Below are 19,816 nucleotides of genomic sequence, written 5' to 3' on the forward strand. Positions count from 1 at the left end.
ATCGGGGACATGGCACGTGGACAAGAATGGAGACAGATGGGGGAGAGTGGCGACGGCATGGCGCTTGTGCACGTGGCCTGCGTTTGTGTGGTTATGACATCACGTACGTCGGAGGTGCCGGCGCGGCTGTGGCAGATGCATGGGAGGTGCGGTGACCGCGGCGGCGCTTGTGTCGGCATAGTGTGGTGTAGAGCACTGAACGGGCCCGGGCCGGCCCGAAAGCCCGGGCCGGGCTTGGGCTTGAGGCCGCAGGCCCGGGCCGGACTCGGGCTTGAAGCCACGGGCCCGGGCCAGATTCGGGCCCGCTCATTGAAGGGCCTAAGTAGGCCTTCGAACACACGCAACCGTTATGCATTGCATGGTTCAATGCATTCTGTGCCAAGCTGAAGTGACACATGCAAATGACTGTCATCATCATCATCAGCCTATATTTATGTCCACTGCAGGACGAAGGCCTCTGCCTGCGATCTCCAATTAACCCTGTCTTGCGCTAGCCGATTCTAATTTGTGCCTGCGAATTTCCTAACTTCGTCGCCCCACCTAGTTTTCTGCCGTCCTGGACTGCGCTTCCCTTCTCTTGATATCCATTCTGTAGCTCTAATGGTCCATCGGTTATCCATCCTACGCATTACATGGCTTGCCCAGATCCATTTTTTCCGCTTAATGTCAACTAGAATATCGGTTATCCCAGTTTGTTCTCAGACCCACACCGCTCTCTTGACTGCATATCTTATCAGATGACTATATCTCATCAAAGAAAGTAGTAAAACAGATGAAGTTCTCATTTTTAACAGCGGAGCTGTTTCAGCCGGGCCTAATGTGTCCGCTGAATCCAAAAATGTGGGCCGATCCTGGCAGCAGTGCAGAAAGGGTCCAAGAGCAATGGCACATACACCTGTGAACTAGCAAAGCTGAGCCTGGATATGTCTAGCTAAGAATGGTGGGGACTAATTGCCTATCAATAGGCAATTGATAGCCAATCAATAGCTAGTCGATAATCAATCAATAATTTCCCGAAAATGCTGGGGTTTACTTGGTAATGCTTAGCCTAGCCCAAATACGTGGCCAATACCTTACGATAACCAATCAACAGCCAATCAAGAGCTAATCGATAATGAATCAATAATAAATAAATTCCGGGAAATGCTGGGGATGACTTGGTAGTGCTAAGTCTAGCCCAAAAGCCAGGACTAGCTAGGTGCCCATCATCTCCGCTGTCTCTATAGCATTGCGCTGCCAGTGCAAGCTACGCATTTTTTTTTTCTTTTCCGGAAAAACGAACATTGTTTCCACGTAAGGAAAAATAAATTATACAAAGAACCACTCCTCAAACCATTTCCATGTTACCGCTTTCGCGATCGCACTATTATCAGTATCGATACTATGGCATTATTTTAGCGCTAAGGCCAGTTACTTTTGTGCTTCAATGCATAAAACAGCGTTTTCCTCAAAAAGTTAACTGGAACGCCCATGCATTTCGTCGGACACTTTGAAAATTAATATCTCGAAACTAGTTCAGTCCTGAGAATTCGTTCCAAGTGGATGCGCCTTGCGAACTCAGCGGCTATAATTCGTAGATTGAAAGATGTTCCGTTAAATAATTAATTAAAAAGTTAATTCGCGTAATTATGTTAAATATTCAATTAGGCGTTTTGACCATCCATTAGGCCATCCATGTCAGAATTAGCTTGGAACTACATAAAACAATTAGCCTCCTTAGAGTGTCGTCGCATTAATGAGAACACAAGAAATCCTGAGATATGGTCAATTCCATACTTCAGAACACTCTATAAGCATCAGTCGTTAATACATTACCTACCATTCACTTTGAACAGATACAAAAATGGCGGTAATTTCAGTAAGAAAGAACTCAGCTGACACTTTGGTCGCTTGTAATGTATCTGATGTGATTATTCTGTCTTTGTGTATGGTTCTGAGTATATAATGTAAATCCTAGCTGTTTCGTTTTCTTAGCAAATGTTGATCTTGTAAAATTCAGTCTCATGCTATGTTGTATAGCTGGTGTTGCGTTGTTTTGTATAGCTAGTATTGTTATTGATGTGTTGTTTAAAATGCATTCTGTTAAAACTTTTCCCAATTCTGTTAACTCGCCGTGACGCAAATATTCTTTGTCTTTCCGTTCATAGCTATTTCGTCTATGAGGAATTCCAGCGATAGCTGGAAATATATGTGAATTATTGTGTTTGTACACGCTGTTTGCTATACTATTGCCCCGCCTGGTCTTTTGGGTCACGTCAAGCTACATATGTAGCTTTTAGTCCAAAATGACCGTCCAGCATGTAAACTGGACAATAAATTGATTTGATTTGATTGATTTCGTCGGACACCTTGAAAATTATTATCTCGAAACTGGTTTAGTCCTGAGAATTCGTTCCAAGTGGATACCCCTTGCGAACTCGGCGGCTATAATTCATAGATTGAAAGATGTGCCATAAAATAATTATTTAAAATGTTAATTAGCGTCATTATGTTAATTCTTCAATTAGGCGTTTTGATTTCTTGTGGAAGTAATGGCCACCTCGATCGAGTAGTTTAGATCAAGGATTATAACTGTGCTATCTGCCACAGGCAATCTTTAAAAACTTGGTTCAGCTAAAATGAAACGCCCTGTATATTTGCATGCTAAATGACATCATAGAACCATATCGTACAAATCAAGGTAAGTGCATGCGCACCCCTAGAAAAATAGTAGCACAGGCAATGGGCCGGATTACTGATGTTCCCGTGGGAGAAACAAAGATTTCGGTCTTTTATTGATTATACACTGCAGCTGATTAAACCTCGAGAAGGTGAGGCTGACAGATACGGTACAATCTGTAAGTAAAAAAAAAAGAATTTTTTTCTTACAGGCCGGGCCTGGTCATGTACACGCGGGCCCTAGCTAAGCTTAGTAATGAACGCCCGGGCCCGGGCCGGGCCCGGGCTTAGAAACACGGGCCCGGGCCGGGCTCGGGCTTAGAAACACGGGCCCGGGCAGGGCCCGGGCTGGTCTTGGTCATGTACGCCCGGGCCCGGGCCGGGCTCGGGCTCTGTATTACGGGCCCGGGCTGGGCTCGGGCCTCGTAAAGCGGGCCCGTGCAGTGCTCTAGTGTGGTGGCGCACGACAGAGGAACGGGCAGAGAGGCGTCTACAGCAGAAACGCGAATACAACCAGCGACAGCGAGACCGTGCAAAAGCGAAGAATTTGTATGCAGCCTGAACAGCTTCACTGGTAATCCGCCCCCTATGTGAATGTTGCGGCCCCACAAAATTTATTTTTTCTATTCATTTGCAAGGACAGCGTCGCTACACAAATGTCTCCAATGCATTGTGGTCGAGAAAATCGACATCTCCGGTGTTTCTGTATTCTATAAATTGCAATACATTTAAGGATAGGATAAAACTCTATGTACTTCTTTGAGGTGGTATAGAGTATCTTTATTGTGCTGTGCTGGGGGTCTGCTTTGAAGACGAGGAACAACACAGATAAACATACAGGAAATGACATACGTTTATTAACTTCCCATGTTAATTTATATTACATCATACAGCAATGATGCTGTACAATGTATATACAAGACATGCTTTTTTAAGTTGTGCAACCAGGACGAAATCATTACTTTTCAGGAAATTATAATTGTCCAGCTGCAACGATGCACACCATTACGTAGCTCTGTGCAGCAATTATGCTGCTGTGAAATTTCTGCATGTTTGCTTCAGCTCTTGGTTTTGAGTTCTTGCCTGTGATTTGCACAGCACAGAAATGGCCAACACTTGTACTGCATTTTATGCTCGCCCCTGGATCCTTCTACAGAAGTTATTCTGTAGAAAGCATTGTAGATCAAGAACTGTACTATAAAATGCGCAGAGCGAGACTTCTAAAACCACACTACTATTACAGTGGAATCTCACTGATGCGATTCTGCATAAGTTTTTTCTTATATACGATTATCTTCTGATAATACGGTTTTTGGATGATGCATTTTTTTTTCCGGTTCCCGTGATGATCGTATTGACGAGATTCCACTGTATTTTCGTTGCTTCCGCATCATTGCCAGCTAAGTGAAGCCGAGTACTATAACTGCTTCTGCTTTTGAGGCAGTTCCTTCTACCTTTCCTCTCCTTGTTTTCTTTTTGTCGATCCACCCATTCGCCTGCAGTTGTCATTACACTGCACTCAACTGAGGCCTACAAAGGCTGCAAGTGCAATGAGAGAGCAGAGCTTCCCACCTTGCAGCATCTTGGTTACACCCTCTATCGCACTACATCAAATGAAACTTTATCGTCGCCATGCTGCGCATCCAGGTTGAGGAGATGCATGGTTTCTATGCAACTTCTATAGGCCTTACTGGCACAAGGTGATGGTTTGACCAACAACACATTGTCACTTGCTCATTCTCTCGTGCTTCATAATACCACCACAAGTGCATGGTTTATGTCATGCAACCTGCTGCGTCTGACGCTCAGTTTAATTTCCCTTGCGCTCTGGTCTATGCAGCTTCTACTGCTTGAAATGTTGAGGGTGCAGCTGCTGCAAGAATTATCATGCATGATGCACTGGTAAAAAACAAAATGGCAGGGATTGGAGTCTATTCAGACAGAATAAAGCAAAGCTGTGGGTGCAGTTTCTGGCTGAACAATATGGAAACCCAATATTACCTGCAGACAAGTTCCTAAAAATTATAGAAACAAATTCAAAATTAGCACAATTCCAGTGTACAAAAGAACTAGAGCGAAGTCTGGGTTCCATGCATGTGTAAGCACTATAGGGCCATACAAATGTTAAAATATGAATCAAATATAGTTGTTTTGAATCTCGGCATTTCATTCAAGAATTTTATATGTTGAATACAAGTTGCAACGATGAAAAAAAAATGCTGACCGAGAATGTCGGCATTCTTTTTTTATCGTGCTTCTTCCCGACCTGATAGGATTTTGTCAAACCCTGGATTTCATGTAGCTACGACTTTGGAGTGTTGCTTGCAATGGAAAAAAGCCAATGCATGTGGTGCACCACCTGCCTGTAGTACCCATTCCAAGCCAACCTGGAACTGTGGAGAGTTTCTAGCTTACAAGCTTTAATTAAATCAACTTGCAAGTAGCAACATGAGCATTAAAAAAAATGCAATTTCTTACAACTTCCTCTTCATTTTTTTTCTTTTATTTTGGAATGCAAGACGTTTGGTATTCGATTTAATAAAGTTTGTTTCAATACTTGTATTCAATACGATTAGAAAATTTCACTATGCTACTATGAAATTTCACTATGTGAGCACTTCTGGCAAGCTCAATTGACCATGTCTATTGCAGTGAATGAAGCTGCCTGCATTTCCTACTTCCAATGCTTCAGATACGCCTGAATTGTGTGACCGACAAAAGGATTTGGTAAGTTAATTTGCCATGAGGAACAGAGCAAATCTTATAGAAAATCTACTCTCTGTAAGCACATGCTAAAGGACAACACAATCATTGCAGAAAGTTTATTAAAAAGGGGCCAGACAATGTGCTGCCACACATGACTACAATGAGCTTTCAAAGAAAACTGGTCTGCACACAAGGTTCTCTTGCATGACTACAAAATTTAAATATGATCAACTGTGTCATTAAGGTGTGTATCGTCAACATAGCTGCACCAATTAAGTTGTATTTTTCAATGACCTATTTAAATGTCTGAAGTGGCAATGACGAAGTTGCAAAGAGCATTGAGAAATGCCTAAATGAAGTGTAGCCAGCATGGAGTATATTCTGCTTGGTGCATCTTGTTGAAAATAAAAATGAGTCACGTGAAGCTCAGATACAATTAAAGAGTGCTTCATTCTTACAATAGAGAACGACCAAGAAAATATTGCTGGTCACTTCCCACAGAATGTGCCGTTTGTACTAAGAAAAACTTGAGCAACCTTTAAAACTCGTAAATGTTGTTCAGTCTACACTCAGAGGAGAGGTATTACATGATAGAACCGCTGAACCTTCAAGCTCAAATAAAGGATTTAAAGAATGCAGTGCAGTTGTGAGTGATGTGAACCACCTTCAGAGTGCTAAACAATTTTTTGTTGCAAAAGGAGGCATACGCAAAGATGCGCACACACACAATGGTGCTTCACGTGTATACTCTTGCATATGTCTCCGTTTGCACAAAAAAAAAAAAAAAAAAAAAAAAATGTTTGAAAGATCTCGCCAACTTGCTGAAAAAGTACTTTTCAAGTAAATACACCTTTTGGACTCTTGCATGCTTACTCGAATTGCCTTTGCTCTAAATTACTTTGCATTTGCAACTGAAAATTCCCTTTATTGAAGAAAAATTTATTTTTGTTGTGGTACAGTTGTTGGCATGCTCGGCTGGCATGTAGGATACACAGGGCTTTCACACTGCGCAGAACTGATGCCGTTACAAGAAATTGATGCAAGTGGAGAATTCTTGAGACAGGGATCCATCGTTCCTTTCTATCTGCTGCCGATATCTTTAATGTCACTCAGAGTTAAGGATGGCCCATAACTATTGCAGTAAAAATTGCCACAAGTCAGCTTTCAGGTTTCAATTCAAAGCAATGTTTCTCAATGTGTAAAACTTTTTAAATGATGGATATCTCTACAATTCAATCAATCACTCAGAAAATCAGTAGTATTCTTGGTAAATTAACAAAGTTAATAAAACAGGTCAACAACAGGACACACAGATGCTAATGGTTTGTAAAGGCACAGAAACAAATAGTAGAGCAATTTTTATTGCAAGTACCTTTAGTCAAGACGAGTCATCACACCAGTGATCAGTTAGCTACCAACATGCAAATAGCTGTATTAGGCTGTCAGCTTGCATACTTAGAATTTTTCTCAAGATTGAGCTGTACCTCGGGCAGTGCTATACACAGTAGTGAACAAAAAGCTGTATTATTGTTTTCTGTGAAACATTCATTACCCGCGTTTGTAAGCTATCAATGCTTAATAGCAGTGCAAATTGGTCGAGTTGGTACCGATCTAGTATTTTTTTACAGCACCACTTCTAGACACGGACACGCAAAGGAACATAGGACAGGAGTTGATAGTCTGCACAGTTGGCACTTGTCCTATTATAGTTGCAGTTTTTTTTTTTTTTATAATGTCAAACAGGGTGTGTACTGCTATAGCCAAAGGGACAGAAGTGGCTAACATTTTATTTATTGGTGACCATAAAGTTCCACTTTGTTTCATCTCATGGTGCTCACTGTTGCCTACATTTCTGAGTTTGTGTACGAGTGGATGTGTGCAATTTTTTTTTTCTCCTTTGCTCTCGTGATATATTAAACCAGCAGTAGCATGCCAAGCCTTTCACAACCTTGCCAGTTATAACTGAAACTTCTCTCACCGGTGCACATATTTGTGCATCCCGGTTGATGTACACAGTACCCTTGCTGTACATTCTTGGAATACGCAAGTTGTGTGGGCTATGCAGTGCAAATAAGCTAGCGAGGGTTAAGGAGCTCACCGGTGCCCATATTTGTACATCCCAGTTGATGTACACAGTACCCTTGCTGTACATTCTTGGAATATGCAAGTTGTGTGGGCTATGCAGTGCAAATAAGCCAGCGAGGGTACAAGAGGCTATTACCCTAGGCTAGTGGTCTGGCATAACGCAGCACCAAATTTCTGAGCAGTTTGGCTCAGAGGACTCAAAGTTCAAAATAGATTTTTTTTGTACTGAATACAGTACCGACACCTTTTTGCAACACTACGATGCAAACACTGCTTAATAGTCATTAAAGCTGACCAAATGAAGACAGCAACTCTACATTAATCTTCATAAAAGTTGAACTATTTCTGGCAGTTCTTGCAAAACTGCAGTCCACATAAAAAAATGTCGCAGTTTTACCTGAACGGCGAAGCATCGATTGCGATAGCAAATTAGTAGAGAGCTATTCAGAGTAGGGATAGTGGTTTTATCGGCTGCATAAACTTGGACACATTCGCTTACTAACCGAATTAACAATCATGGTGTCAGCGCGCACAAGCAAACATAAATAGATCACACTGAATGACCGCAGACGACTGTCAAAACGCTGCAGCGGGCGAAGGCTCGCGCTGTCTATGGCTTCAACGGAAACTGAGCGGCGAATGCACAGCGCATACAAAGGTCAGAGCCGTGTGGAGAGGTGCGGGTGACCGCCAACGCAGGGCAAAGTGCAGAGGAGTTGTGCAGAGGAGAAGTTGTTGGCAGAGGAGAAGCTGCCCCGCCTCCTTCCCGCGCTGCCTTCCCACTTTTTCTTGCTTTTGCGTGGGAGATTGAGTGGCAAGATACGCCTTTGGTGCCGGAGCACCAGCGCCACCCCGCCTCCCTCCCATACCCCCACGGCCTTTCGCGCGACGGTCGCGTTTGCTTTCCACCGTGCGTTCGCTCTCCGTGATAGCGCGCGTCCCCTGCGCGCTTTCGCTCGCGCATACGTCGCGCGGCGACGATTTTATCGCCCTTGGAATCTATACGGAACCTCACGGCGACGGCAGAAATCCGGTTGAAGTGTTCATATAATTGCTATCGCAATAAAAGTATGTCACAGATACTAGAAAATACCTTCCCTCTTGATGCTGTGGCAGCTGATTAATGGGAGCATTTCTGGTTTCCGTGTGTATTTAGACTGAAGAATCAGTAGATTGAAGCTTCCTTTTAATAAGATCACTGCGCCGTGGGTCATCCAACATTTGCATCAGACATCCCAGTCATACAATGTCAAATGTGCAGGGCTTTCAAGTTGTGCAGAACTGATATCATTACAAGAAATTGATGCAAGTGAAGAATTTTTTTTTATACATCCAGTTGCAAGCATAACAAATACCTAGGTGGGCACCAACATTATGGCTGACCAACTACCCACAATGTACAGCACAAGAACAGAACACATACAGCTTCATGTGGCCTATGCGCCACGCATGCCAAATACAACTGGCTCACGGAAGCTTCTAGACAGTGCTGCACTCATAACCAATAAAAAACAACCAACATATGCTTGCTCACATAGTCAAAGAAGACAGCACTTTGTTTGAACTTGAGCAGGCCCCAAAGGAAACATCAGTCTTCATTTAAAATTGTTTATGGCACACGGCAATGAGAGTCACCAATGCAGTCTGGCGTGATTTAAAGTTGTCACGCACAAGCATCGATCTATCTAGTAGCCGAGTTACTGGAGGTCAGTTTCAGTGCGACTGTGGCCAGTATTACGGCGTTCCTATTTTGCAGTTTTGTTCAGCTACTATGAATCCTGCTGCGAAAGAACGAAATAAGGGGGAGAGGAACAAATAAAGTATTAGTCCCTACCACGCTTACTTGAGCAGTTGACAATGCTTGTACGTCAATCTTCATATCACAACAGACTGTACGTGACAGTCACATTCTAAAATAGATCAGTATGTTTCAAATGTCCCTGCCGAGTGACAACTGCAAGGGTAGTGGTAACGTATCTTCACAATCCCCCCAAAAAAGAAGCTAGCATACGTCACTTGCTGGTGAGGAATGGCACAATTGAAGTGGGACTTCTGGAAAGAGCTCCCGAGTGCACACATTGTGGCACGGGGCAGTAGCACGTCCAGTCTGATTAATTTGCTGTCCTCGTTGTTTGCAATGCCCTCAATCGTGAATAAATTATATCTCTACCTTTCACCAGTGCGCATATACTTGCTCTCTCACCCTTGCATCGTCACTGTACTTGTAAGTTACACTGTTCGTAACTCATAACAGTTTTTCTGCAGCAGAGATGATGAAACAGACAGCACTGCATTCCTTTCTCATCCACACATCTGCATTGCAGTAAAGCTAAGCTACATGAGTATACTGCAACCAGCAGGTTTCAGTTACAGCATGAGATAAAAAATACATAAGTACTGGCCATAATGCAAGAAAAAGTAAAAGGATTACGCAAAGAGAAGTAGCAAGCATCTCCCAATACCAACACACATTTCTGAAGTGCCAGCAACACAGAATCTGCATGCAATGGGGCCATTTCTAATGCCCATGCCACACAAGCCAAGTTTATACTACGTACTGAAAGTTTTATCATTGATCGAACTTGCAGTAAACTAGCGAAAAAATTTATTGTGGACTTAGTTATTACCATGGATGTTTAATGACATTAATTATATGTAGCAATGATTCCCTAATTAGTAGCATTAAGAAAATGTGGCCATAGACACAAATGACATTAACAGTGCCCATGTGGCATGGACACAAGGCAATGCAAAGCTGCGATGTTTTTATAAGCCCATCATTACTTGGGTTAAACAGTGAAGTGGTGCACTTAGCAGTTAGGTAAAATTAACATTCACATTTTATCTGTTTTATGTTAAATTGTCCAGTACTTGTGTATTAAATAGTTGCTACTCCACAAACACATTTACAATATAGCACATTAGAATAAAACTAGCTTTAAAATAACTGATAACAGTGTAGCTTCTTACTGAAGAACTGAGATTTGGAGCAATATTTGGGGCAGCAAAACGTTAAATTTGGAGCACGTTGGAGCAAATAAATGAACTGCTGGACGCCAAATGTCCTAGGTACTTTCGAACACTTAAATTTGACAAGCATCATTCTAGAAAGTATTTGCTTGCTGTGAAACAATGTTGCTCTGCCTCTAGATAAAAAAGAGGGAAACCCAAGTTTGAGTATCCCTTTAATTCAAATGAAGACAACAAACCTGTTCACACAGCCTGCTGTAATTCATTCATTTCTATTTGAGTGAAGCTGCTCGGACGTTGCCTTTTATGTCTTGTGAATTTCTTATTGACAGCTGCCAGCTTAGCCATGTTTTTAGCAAGGCTAGAGTTAGCATCAGCCAGAAACATTTGGCCAGCTAGTCTCAATGTTATCCGAGCCAGGCCAGCCTTGATGGGCCCCTGGTAATGCTCAAGCATTGCTTTAGATGACAACAGGCGCTTTTCAATAGTCAGTTTTTCCTCATAAAGTTGGAGCCTCTGCTCAGCAACTGGCTCGTTCACAAATGATGCCGACCGATTATTCGGACACCGAAAATTCAGACATGCTTGATCATTCAGGCTGCTTTGTGGCACCATCACTGGCCCATAAACTTAATGTATAATAACGACCGAAATTTTGGATACTTTTAAGGCATGCCGTTCAATAATTCGGACTCCGCCTGCATGACTGCATGCCAATTTGACTGCCGAGTTGAGCTGAAATAGTGATGCGTTGGCTTTAATACATCGCTGGCATCGTTGCGGCATGGTTGTCAGCCATGTTGCTGGTTACCTGCTCGAAACTGAAACTAGTGAAGCCTACTCCGTTCCACCGTAACATTACAAACAGGGAAGGCTGCAGGTCAATAGTATCATGGTAGAATGCCAGGCGACTTTTCTCGGGGTATTATTCCGCCCGCCGCCACGGCAGGCCGAAGTGAAAGCTGTTGTTCCGCTCAAAAAACAACGCAGATATTATAGACACACGTGTCCAAACAGCGTATGCACCATGTGTGCCTGCGTATCTGGCACCCCCGCCTGGTCCGTCAACCCTACTTTTTTGTTTCAAAATTGAAAAGCCAAGTGGTGCATCATGTGCATGTCAGAAAAACAAACAAAAAAACACCTGATGAGTAACGAGAATGACAAAAATTGTTTCAAACAAAGAGACTCGCATCAAAAGACACACATGTGAATTATGTTCCATGAACTATGTTAAGAAGCAGATGGCTCTCTTCAGCGTGGAGTGCAGAAATCCTGCAGCCTTCGCCGTTTGCCAAGTTATGGTGAAACAGAGTATAGTCACTCAAAAATCTCAGTGGTAATCTGAGATATGGCACACTTTTCAGCCACTTGTGGAAAAAGTAACTAGTTTTGCAAATTCGAATATTTTGGACTCCCAATTATTCAGACATTTAGGCGATCCCCGTCGAGCCTGAATTATAGGTTGGCGACGTATAGATAACAGAGAGTTTGATTTATTCAGCCGCTTTAGTCATGGGTGCTACGCATGTCTGCAGACCACTGCAGTCACACACGTTTTGCGCAGTCGTGTATTTTTGGTGCACTAAAGTCAGACGCAATATCGTCCCATAGGGAGTTTCCATCTTCCAGAAGTTTTGGGATTCAAAGATGGAAGGATTAACTGGTCAGACATCAAGATAAGTAAGAGATGATTCGAGTATTGTTTAAAGAAAGGCTGGGAAGTGACTGATAGAGCCGTAGTCATTGCAAGTGTAGGTAATAGTATAATATAGTGATAGAGAAATGTGAAAGTTAAGATCGAGGTCAGACAGGCAAAAGGCTAGATAGTGACAGATGTAAAAGCTGATTAAATCAAGCAGGCTAGGGGACTATTTGTCTGTGCCCCGTATCAAATGGGATGAATAAGCATCACCATCATCGTCTTTTTAATCAGGATGGCGGAGGAAATCTCGTTCGGTGCAATTTGGCGCGAGAGTGGGAGCATTGATAAAATGAAAACGTTACACATGTAATGTGAAATAATCCTTGTGTAAACCTTCAATCATGCATCACGTCTCTAATTACCAAATTGCTTTTAACATACATTGCATTAAGATTTCTCACAGTCACAACACAATAATCTTTCTTAAAAAAATCACACTCTTATCAGGTCACTTTTTCAGGTCACAAACATTTTCTTTGATGGGCATTATTGAAGGCAAGAGATTACAGACTGTTGGGGCTATGAATAAAATTCTGTGGCACATATGACAAGTATGATAAAGAGCGCTATAACAATTTATTCATTTGTCTATTTGCAATATCTGCAGTAATATCTGCAGTGCCAATAAGAGCATTATAGAAAAAGGGGAAAAAATAAATTTTTGCGAATGCGAGCCTGACATGATTTCTTGCATTTTCTGTTCGTGACGAGTATCTCGTCATATGTGCAGGCACAGACGCACAGCTCTTAATAGTACTATCTTGCACCCAAAAGATACAAAATATTCATTGGTTCACGATTGATTGATTAAATCAATTCAGTTTAACATCCCAAAGCAACATAAGGGCTATGAGAAACACTACAGTTAAGGCTTAATTAAATTAAATTCTGGGGTTGTAGGTGCCAGAACCACAATCTGATTATGAGGCGTACCGCTCTGGGTTTCCCCCAGAGCGGTACGCCTGGGGGAAACCCAGAGCCCTCTGGAGTAATTTGACCCACTCTGGAGTAATTTTGACCCCCTGCTGTTCGTTACGGTGCACCCAATGCATGGTACACGACCTTTCTTGTATTGCGCCCCATCAGAATGCAGCTGCCACGGCCGTAATTGAACCCGCGACCTCGAGCTCAGCAGCGCAATGCCACAGCCACTGGGCTACCGCTGCAGGTGCAGTGAAATGCTCCAAGTTCATTTTTAGAGCATAGGTTTCTTTAACGTGTGCACCTAAATTTAAGTACACAGCCTCTTTTTTACATTCCAAGCCCTTGTACACAGTTGCTATGACCAGGAATGAAATGCGTGACATTGTTATCAGAAGCAGCACAGCTTAGCCTTCTGAGCCATCAAGAAACCAACCTTTTCATCACGGATTGTGCAGTCTGTAAGCTTTTGCCTTCAAGCATAGTGAAACGCACACACCTAAGAAACTTACTCGCACACTATAGCACATCTTGATACACTGCGTGCTTTGCTTATCCTCATTGTACAAACATGAAAACACAATTTATTGCACAGAAGTCTAACTACGTAGTAATCATGAAGCGTGAAAACACATCCAACAGGTAGAGCTGGGTGTCGATAGAAATTTTAAACAAAATTATTGGTCAGCTTTTAAACAGCTGGAAAACAAGCAGCGGTAAAAAAAAAAGAAAAAAAAAGAACTAAACAAGAATACACAAGACTGTGCGCTGTTTAGATTGTTTAATCCCATTTTTTAGTGCTGTTTGTTTTCCAAGTCATGTACCAACGAGCTCACCAATGAACATTATTGCAACTAATTTAAGTGGTTGTTTACACATGGCCACATTGATTTGCAAACATATCTAAATTTAAAAAAGGAAAAGAATGATTTGGTGACCCTTTGATTCCTGTATCTCAATTACTGCACAGAACAATACGAATCTTGAACTCTTCAATGCACTTAGAGACTCTCGCGTGATCACAAGAGCCCTCCAAGAACTCGTGAAAACTTCCAGACAATGCTAAGCGGCTTTTCACTCTGAAAAAGCATATATTTGCAAGCAGGCCGTACAAGACACGCTGGTTAGCGAGTTCTCTACGTCGCCTCTAATTGGTTTGTCTGTGATCCTGGCAATTTTTTTTTGTTGTTGTTTACATTTCTTTCGAGAATCGGTAAATCTCGCAGACAGCACAAGCAGCTATGTTAACATCGTTAATGCAAAGGAAGAGCGTCGCAGTGCATGCAACTCTGCCGCCACTATGGCTTGATCAATGCTGCAGTATGATGCTCAAGAAGAGCACTATGAAAACTAGACAGCATTAAGTCAGGGCCTAATGCTATTTGCTTGTCCAAAGCAGCTGTGGAATAATGCTTAGAAAGCTGGGCTTGAAAACACGATTGTTGGTTCGATCCAAGGTGAACTTTCTCAGATATCGCTTTATTAGCGTTACATTGTGCCTTATGTGAGCCAAATTGTGACAAATGAATGACTGAATTAATGAACACGATCAGTACAATTATTTGGTCATAACTGCAGCAAAAATTTTCATTTTTTTTTTTGTTGTACCTGTAGCTGTTTTTAAGATCAGATCAGGTATTTGAAGCCCTTGTTGTTTTAAACTTTCAATCGATACATTTTCCTTAACATGCTATTAGCAAAGGACAATAACTGCACTTGAAATACTGCTGCAATAGAAAGCTGTTTACCTCCAAACAGAAAGTGTCACAAAAAAGCACATGCAGAATTTTAAGAGAAAGCACTTACCTCATTTTGAAACAGTGACTTCCAACGAATTATAAACAGCTAAAATATGAACTACAATAAGAACATTGATTAATCAGAAGGTTAAATGACCACCACCCAGCTCTACCTCAGGGATGAACAGTGATGAGTACATTAATGACAGGCACAGAGAATTGGCAGCATGTTTTCACAGGCACGGTCAAGTGCAATTTTCATTTGTATCAGATATCAAATAGCATGGTTTTTACAACATAGCAGTCAACAAACAACTTAACCATTTAGGAATACCTATGTTTACAACAGTAAATGTGTGATTAAGTCTATTTTTAACCTTTAAGAGGTAATAAGTACACTGATGGCACAAAAAAAAGCACCTAATATATAAAGAATTAAAGAAATCTAAAGAGAAATATGAAAAGCACCAGTCAAGAACTCAGTAACATGTGAATGTGCACAGCTCAAGCTTTCAAGATGCCATTTTAGCACATTACAGCTTAATGCAAGGCACCCTACCATGGTAGCCACATAACCACAGAAAAACAAAATGGTGTTTCACAATAGTTATCCCATTCAAAAGAATTAAAAACAATCACATTCTTTTAAAGAGTATATAAATGATCAGATAAGGACTATCTCTAACAAAACTCAATTGAAATAGCAAGATATCGAAGGTAAGTACTTTGAAAGACCAATATCAATTTTCATCAGGATTTCATCACAACTGCAACCTGCAAAAATACATACAGTCTGGATTGGTTAGGGAAAAATTGGTGCAGTGCACAGGTATCTTACTAGGTGAATGACAGAACTAACCTATAGAGGAATAAAGTAAGAAATTCAGAGCAAATGGGAATACACTGTTCAGTCAATGCCAAATGTTTACAGACTGTTGGATCTTACAAAAGGATCAACGTTTCCAAGGCCCAGTATCTGGATGTCCAACTTGTATGTACTAGTAAATTCGAACATCATGGTGCTGTGTGGCTGTACTGTCTGCAGTCACAAACTGCGCAGTAATTTGACATTTCCTCAGATCCCACAGCCCGTTAACTTTTGTCAGTGCTGTCTGTACATATCTGATAACGAAAGAAAAGAATTAAAATATATTAATTTGCAACAAGTTTCACTACTTTACCGTCAGTGTGTAATAGGCAAGAGGGTAAGCTGTAACACTGACCTTCTTAGTTGACATTGTTTCTTATGGCTTAAAAAGATAGCACAAACACATACACCAATCTTTCACTGTCCATGACTGGAAGTTGCAGATGCAATGAGCAAAGACAAGCAACATCAACAAAAAGTAACGCCCCCATTTTTTTTCTGTCCTGTTGAATGCAACCTCGACTTAGGCAGCCTACAAGTGGCTGGGTAACTCGAACTCAGGGTTCCTGAAAAGGCAAAAGTTTGTCATGGTTGTAGTCACTTTACAATATGCAGTGGGTATGACACATACACTTCACAAAGAAGCAGTAATAGAAGTGAAATGCACAGACTTTCATAGACATGTTCAGAGAGAAGTCTAGAACTTCAGCCAACTAATATGGATGTCTTAGTTGACTTTACTCGGGATGTACTAGGTAGCAGCGTTCTCCCATTCTTTCTTTCCCAGAATGAGTTCCACTGTTCACACAAAGCTCTTGTTTCCAGTATACAGATGCACAGTCAAGAAAATTATTTATCACACCATTTCCAAAGCAGCATAAATCATTGAAAATTCATTAATGTGCATCTGCAATGTGCATCTTCATGCCAAGGACGAATTTCACTCGTCCAGGGATTTCTTTGTCTACCGAGCGCCACAGATTAGTGGCAGTCGTTTCATCATTTTGGTGAAAGTGCTGCGCTACTAAATGCCATGAGCTTCCCAGAAAACTTTTTTGAGGGCTCAGTTGGCAGAAACAAAACAGATATCTGGCTCCCCTGTTTTTTTAAACATGGTGGCATGGAGTGAGGCATCTGCAGTGCCGACATCTGCCTTTTTAATGCTATAATTGTTCTTGAACTTCGTTTAGAGCGCAGCTCTTAGGCGCGCCCCCCTTCCTGCAGCGAGCAGTGGCAGCGTAACCGAGCAAACGAGCACAGCGAAAGATGAGAGACACGAGGAGGAAAGCGGAGGGAATGGTGCAGCGGAACCATGAGGCGGAAAGCAGAGTATGTCTATGATGGCTACGAGATGGCGCCAGAGCAGCATTCATGTCGGCGGCAGCTGCTGTGAATCGCGACCATGTGTCACCTACGTGCTGGCTCTCGCGATCTCCAGATTAGAGAGGCAGTTGTGCAACACTTCACTCCGTTTGCAAAGTGCTACACGAGACAGATTGTCTACGCCAGCTAATATATAGCGAAATGAAAACACATGCAGAGCTGCACTCAAATTTCGCATTAGGGAGTATCGTAATCGTCGGTGAATTTCTTTCACCTGGAGTAAATAATTAGGCCAGGAAAGTTCTAGCGAGTAGTGTTCGAAGCTTTAACGATGCTATCCACAACTCAAAACATGAAAAAATAATTGATAGTAAAAAAACTACATAAAATTTAAAATGAACTGCTCATAATGCAATAATGAAATCTGTTCATAATGAATCAGTCAAAAAAGTTAGAGCAATTTTGGTGATTTTCTGAAAAAAGAAAAAGAAGTTGGTACGGAAAAGGTTACATCTGAGTAAGCACCAACAGCAATTTCTTATTCCATGTGATATGTATCTGACGACAGCTACAAAAACAATCAAATGTTAGAACAATTTATCACAGATTTCAGATTATCACCAATGAGGTTACTATAGAAATAGTTATCTGAAGCCAACTCTATTTTAAGAGCAGTGTATACAGTTAAAGCTCAATATAATGAACTTCAATATAACAAAATTTCCAATATAAACAAGTATTTAACTTTTTATAACTTCTCGTCCATAGAACACCATGTATTTAGAACCTAAATATAACGAAGGGTGTTTATACACGATTTCAATATAATCAAATTTCACTGCCACCGTGAAGGAATACTAAAACAATAAATGGAAACTCCCGCGGAGGCAGATTGTCAAATTGTTGAACGAACAGCTGTGTGTGGATGCACCTCTCAAATCACAAGCTGCGTGACCAAGACGACTACAACGGAGCAGCGAAGTGTTCCATATAAAGTCAAAATGCAATAATATCGTATCGCACCTCGCACGCTTTGGGTGCGAGCGAAAGCGTGCGAGGGTGAGTCGAGAAGGATGGTGGCTTGATGCACACAGTCTCCTATACGAGCAAGGGGAATGGGGGAGGGGAGTGAGCTTGCGGTAATGCAGGGAAGCGCGCGCAAGAGGAGAGATGGGGGAGGCAGTGGGGGGCAGGTTGGCGAGTCTCCTTTTTTAGCGTGGCCTAGGCTGTGCATGGCTGTCAGCACGGCTGAGCATGTACACATATGCAGCCCACGTGCTTTTTAGAGCTAATCTGCCGCACGTGCAAACAGTGGGTGTGATGGCATCATGTGTGGTCTTCCCACACATTTAGTACAGGAGGTCGAGTTGGAGCCTCGTTGAAGTGGGAGGCAAACGAAGCATTCGCTCCCACTGCAGGCGCTTTTCTTGACAGTGTCGTCTCACTGCGGGCGACACTATCAGCTTTGGAGGCGGAGTTGACGCGCAAGCGTGGCTGGCTTCACCTCGTACTGCGGATGTGAGGATATCGTCGGGATGGCATGAAACCGTATCTTTTATCACCAACTCTCAAATTCAACAAAATGAATTTCTTTTTCAATCAAATTTGCTTTTTCGTATTGTCTGATAATTTTGAAAATTTTGCGGCCCCTTCTGCGTGAGAAAAATCCTTCGGCGACTGTACTTATTTGCTTAAAAGGTCCAATTTCAATAGAACAAAGCAAATTTCTGATTTTACTGACTTTGTTATGTCAAGGTTTAACTGTACTAACGTGCCAAGTGAGACACGAGCAGGATAATTTTGCGATGAAGTTCACATAACATTTCAGCCCCATATTCACATTTTTAATGTATTTTCATAGTTTTGCCATCCACAATCGGTGTTCATATTACGTTGCATCATAATGACACTTATGGCCAAAGTGAGCATAGTGGAGCAACCACTTCCATTCCAGCTTAGACAAATGTCGCTTTGGTTGTGAAGTGCAAGTGATATGCAGGTCTTAAAATTAACTCGGCCATGAGCCTTCTGGGGTACAATCCTCGTCAGTAACATGCAATTGCTCGAGCTTTTGGTGATTGCCAAGATGGTTCTTGATACACGAGTTTAGGATAATCCTCTCCTAATCCTATTTTGAAAGTTACACTTAATACTCATGAGTGCGCTTTCAGCGTTGGGCTGTCTTCTTCACCCCCACAATTGCCAGTCTTGGATGTTCATGTATGTGGTGCATGACCGCGGCATGTTCGTTGCAGCTGAACAATGGAGGCTCTCGTCTTCAAGCCTGTTCAATTCTTGTTCTTGAGGCAACAATGTGAAGGACAAAGAGACCAGACGCAGCATGCTTTCACGAAAGGAGCTATCCTGTATTCTTGTCTTGTCAATGACTGCGTAGCAACAAATTAGCCTCTGAATCATTCCATAGTAATCCTGCAGAATTCACATCAACACAGCATCAAGGTCACATGATTATGCAATACTGAGGCCAAAAGGAATACAAGAGGAGGCCGGAAGACAGGATGCTGCCCTAGTGGCAGACTCGGAGAATGCAGAAGCGATCTAAGAAAGGACTTGATTGTTCAACCTTGAAGTACAACACTATGCGAGCCAATTTCAATTAACAATATAAATTCTGGGGATTTACGTGCCAAAACCACAACCTGATTATGAGGCACGAGGTTGTGGGAGACTTCAGAATGATCTTGACCACCTGGGGTTGCAGCCATAACTGCTAACAATGGGAGCAAAGTACACATCTGATGGCCAAACGAGTTGCGTGACTGCACTACACCTCAAATAGCATTAAGCTTTAAGGCCATTAAGTACAGTAGAACCTCGCTG

General features: G+C 42.0%; 1 protein-coding gene across 1 annotated transcript in view; it reads right to left on the reverse strand.

Moving 5' to 3' along the window:
• Nucleotides 1-13,617: 13,617 nt before the first annotated feature.
• Nucleotides 13,618-19,816, reverse strand: part of LOC119455586 (glycerol-3-phosphate dehydrogenase [NAD(+)], cytoplasmic-like) — a 38,077-nt gene continuing 31,878 nt past the window's right edge. The window contains exon 9 of the mRNA XM_037716991.2: nucleotides 13,618-16,218. Within this exon, the coding sequence (XP_037572919.1) occupies nucleotides 16,185-16,218 (34 nt within the window). The 3' untranslated portion in view covers nucleotides 13,618-16,184. The remainder of the gene's footprint in view (nucleotides 16,219-19,816) is intronic.

Source organism: Dermacentor silvarum, chromosome 6 (genome assembly GCF_013339745.2).
Source record: "Dermacentor silvarum isolate Dsil-2018 chromosome 6, BIME_Dsil_1.4, whole genome shotgun sequence".
Taxonomy (NCBI): Eukaryota; Metazoa; Arthropoda; class Arachnida; order Ixodida; family Ixodidae; genus Dermacentor; species Dermacentor silvarum.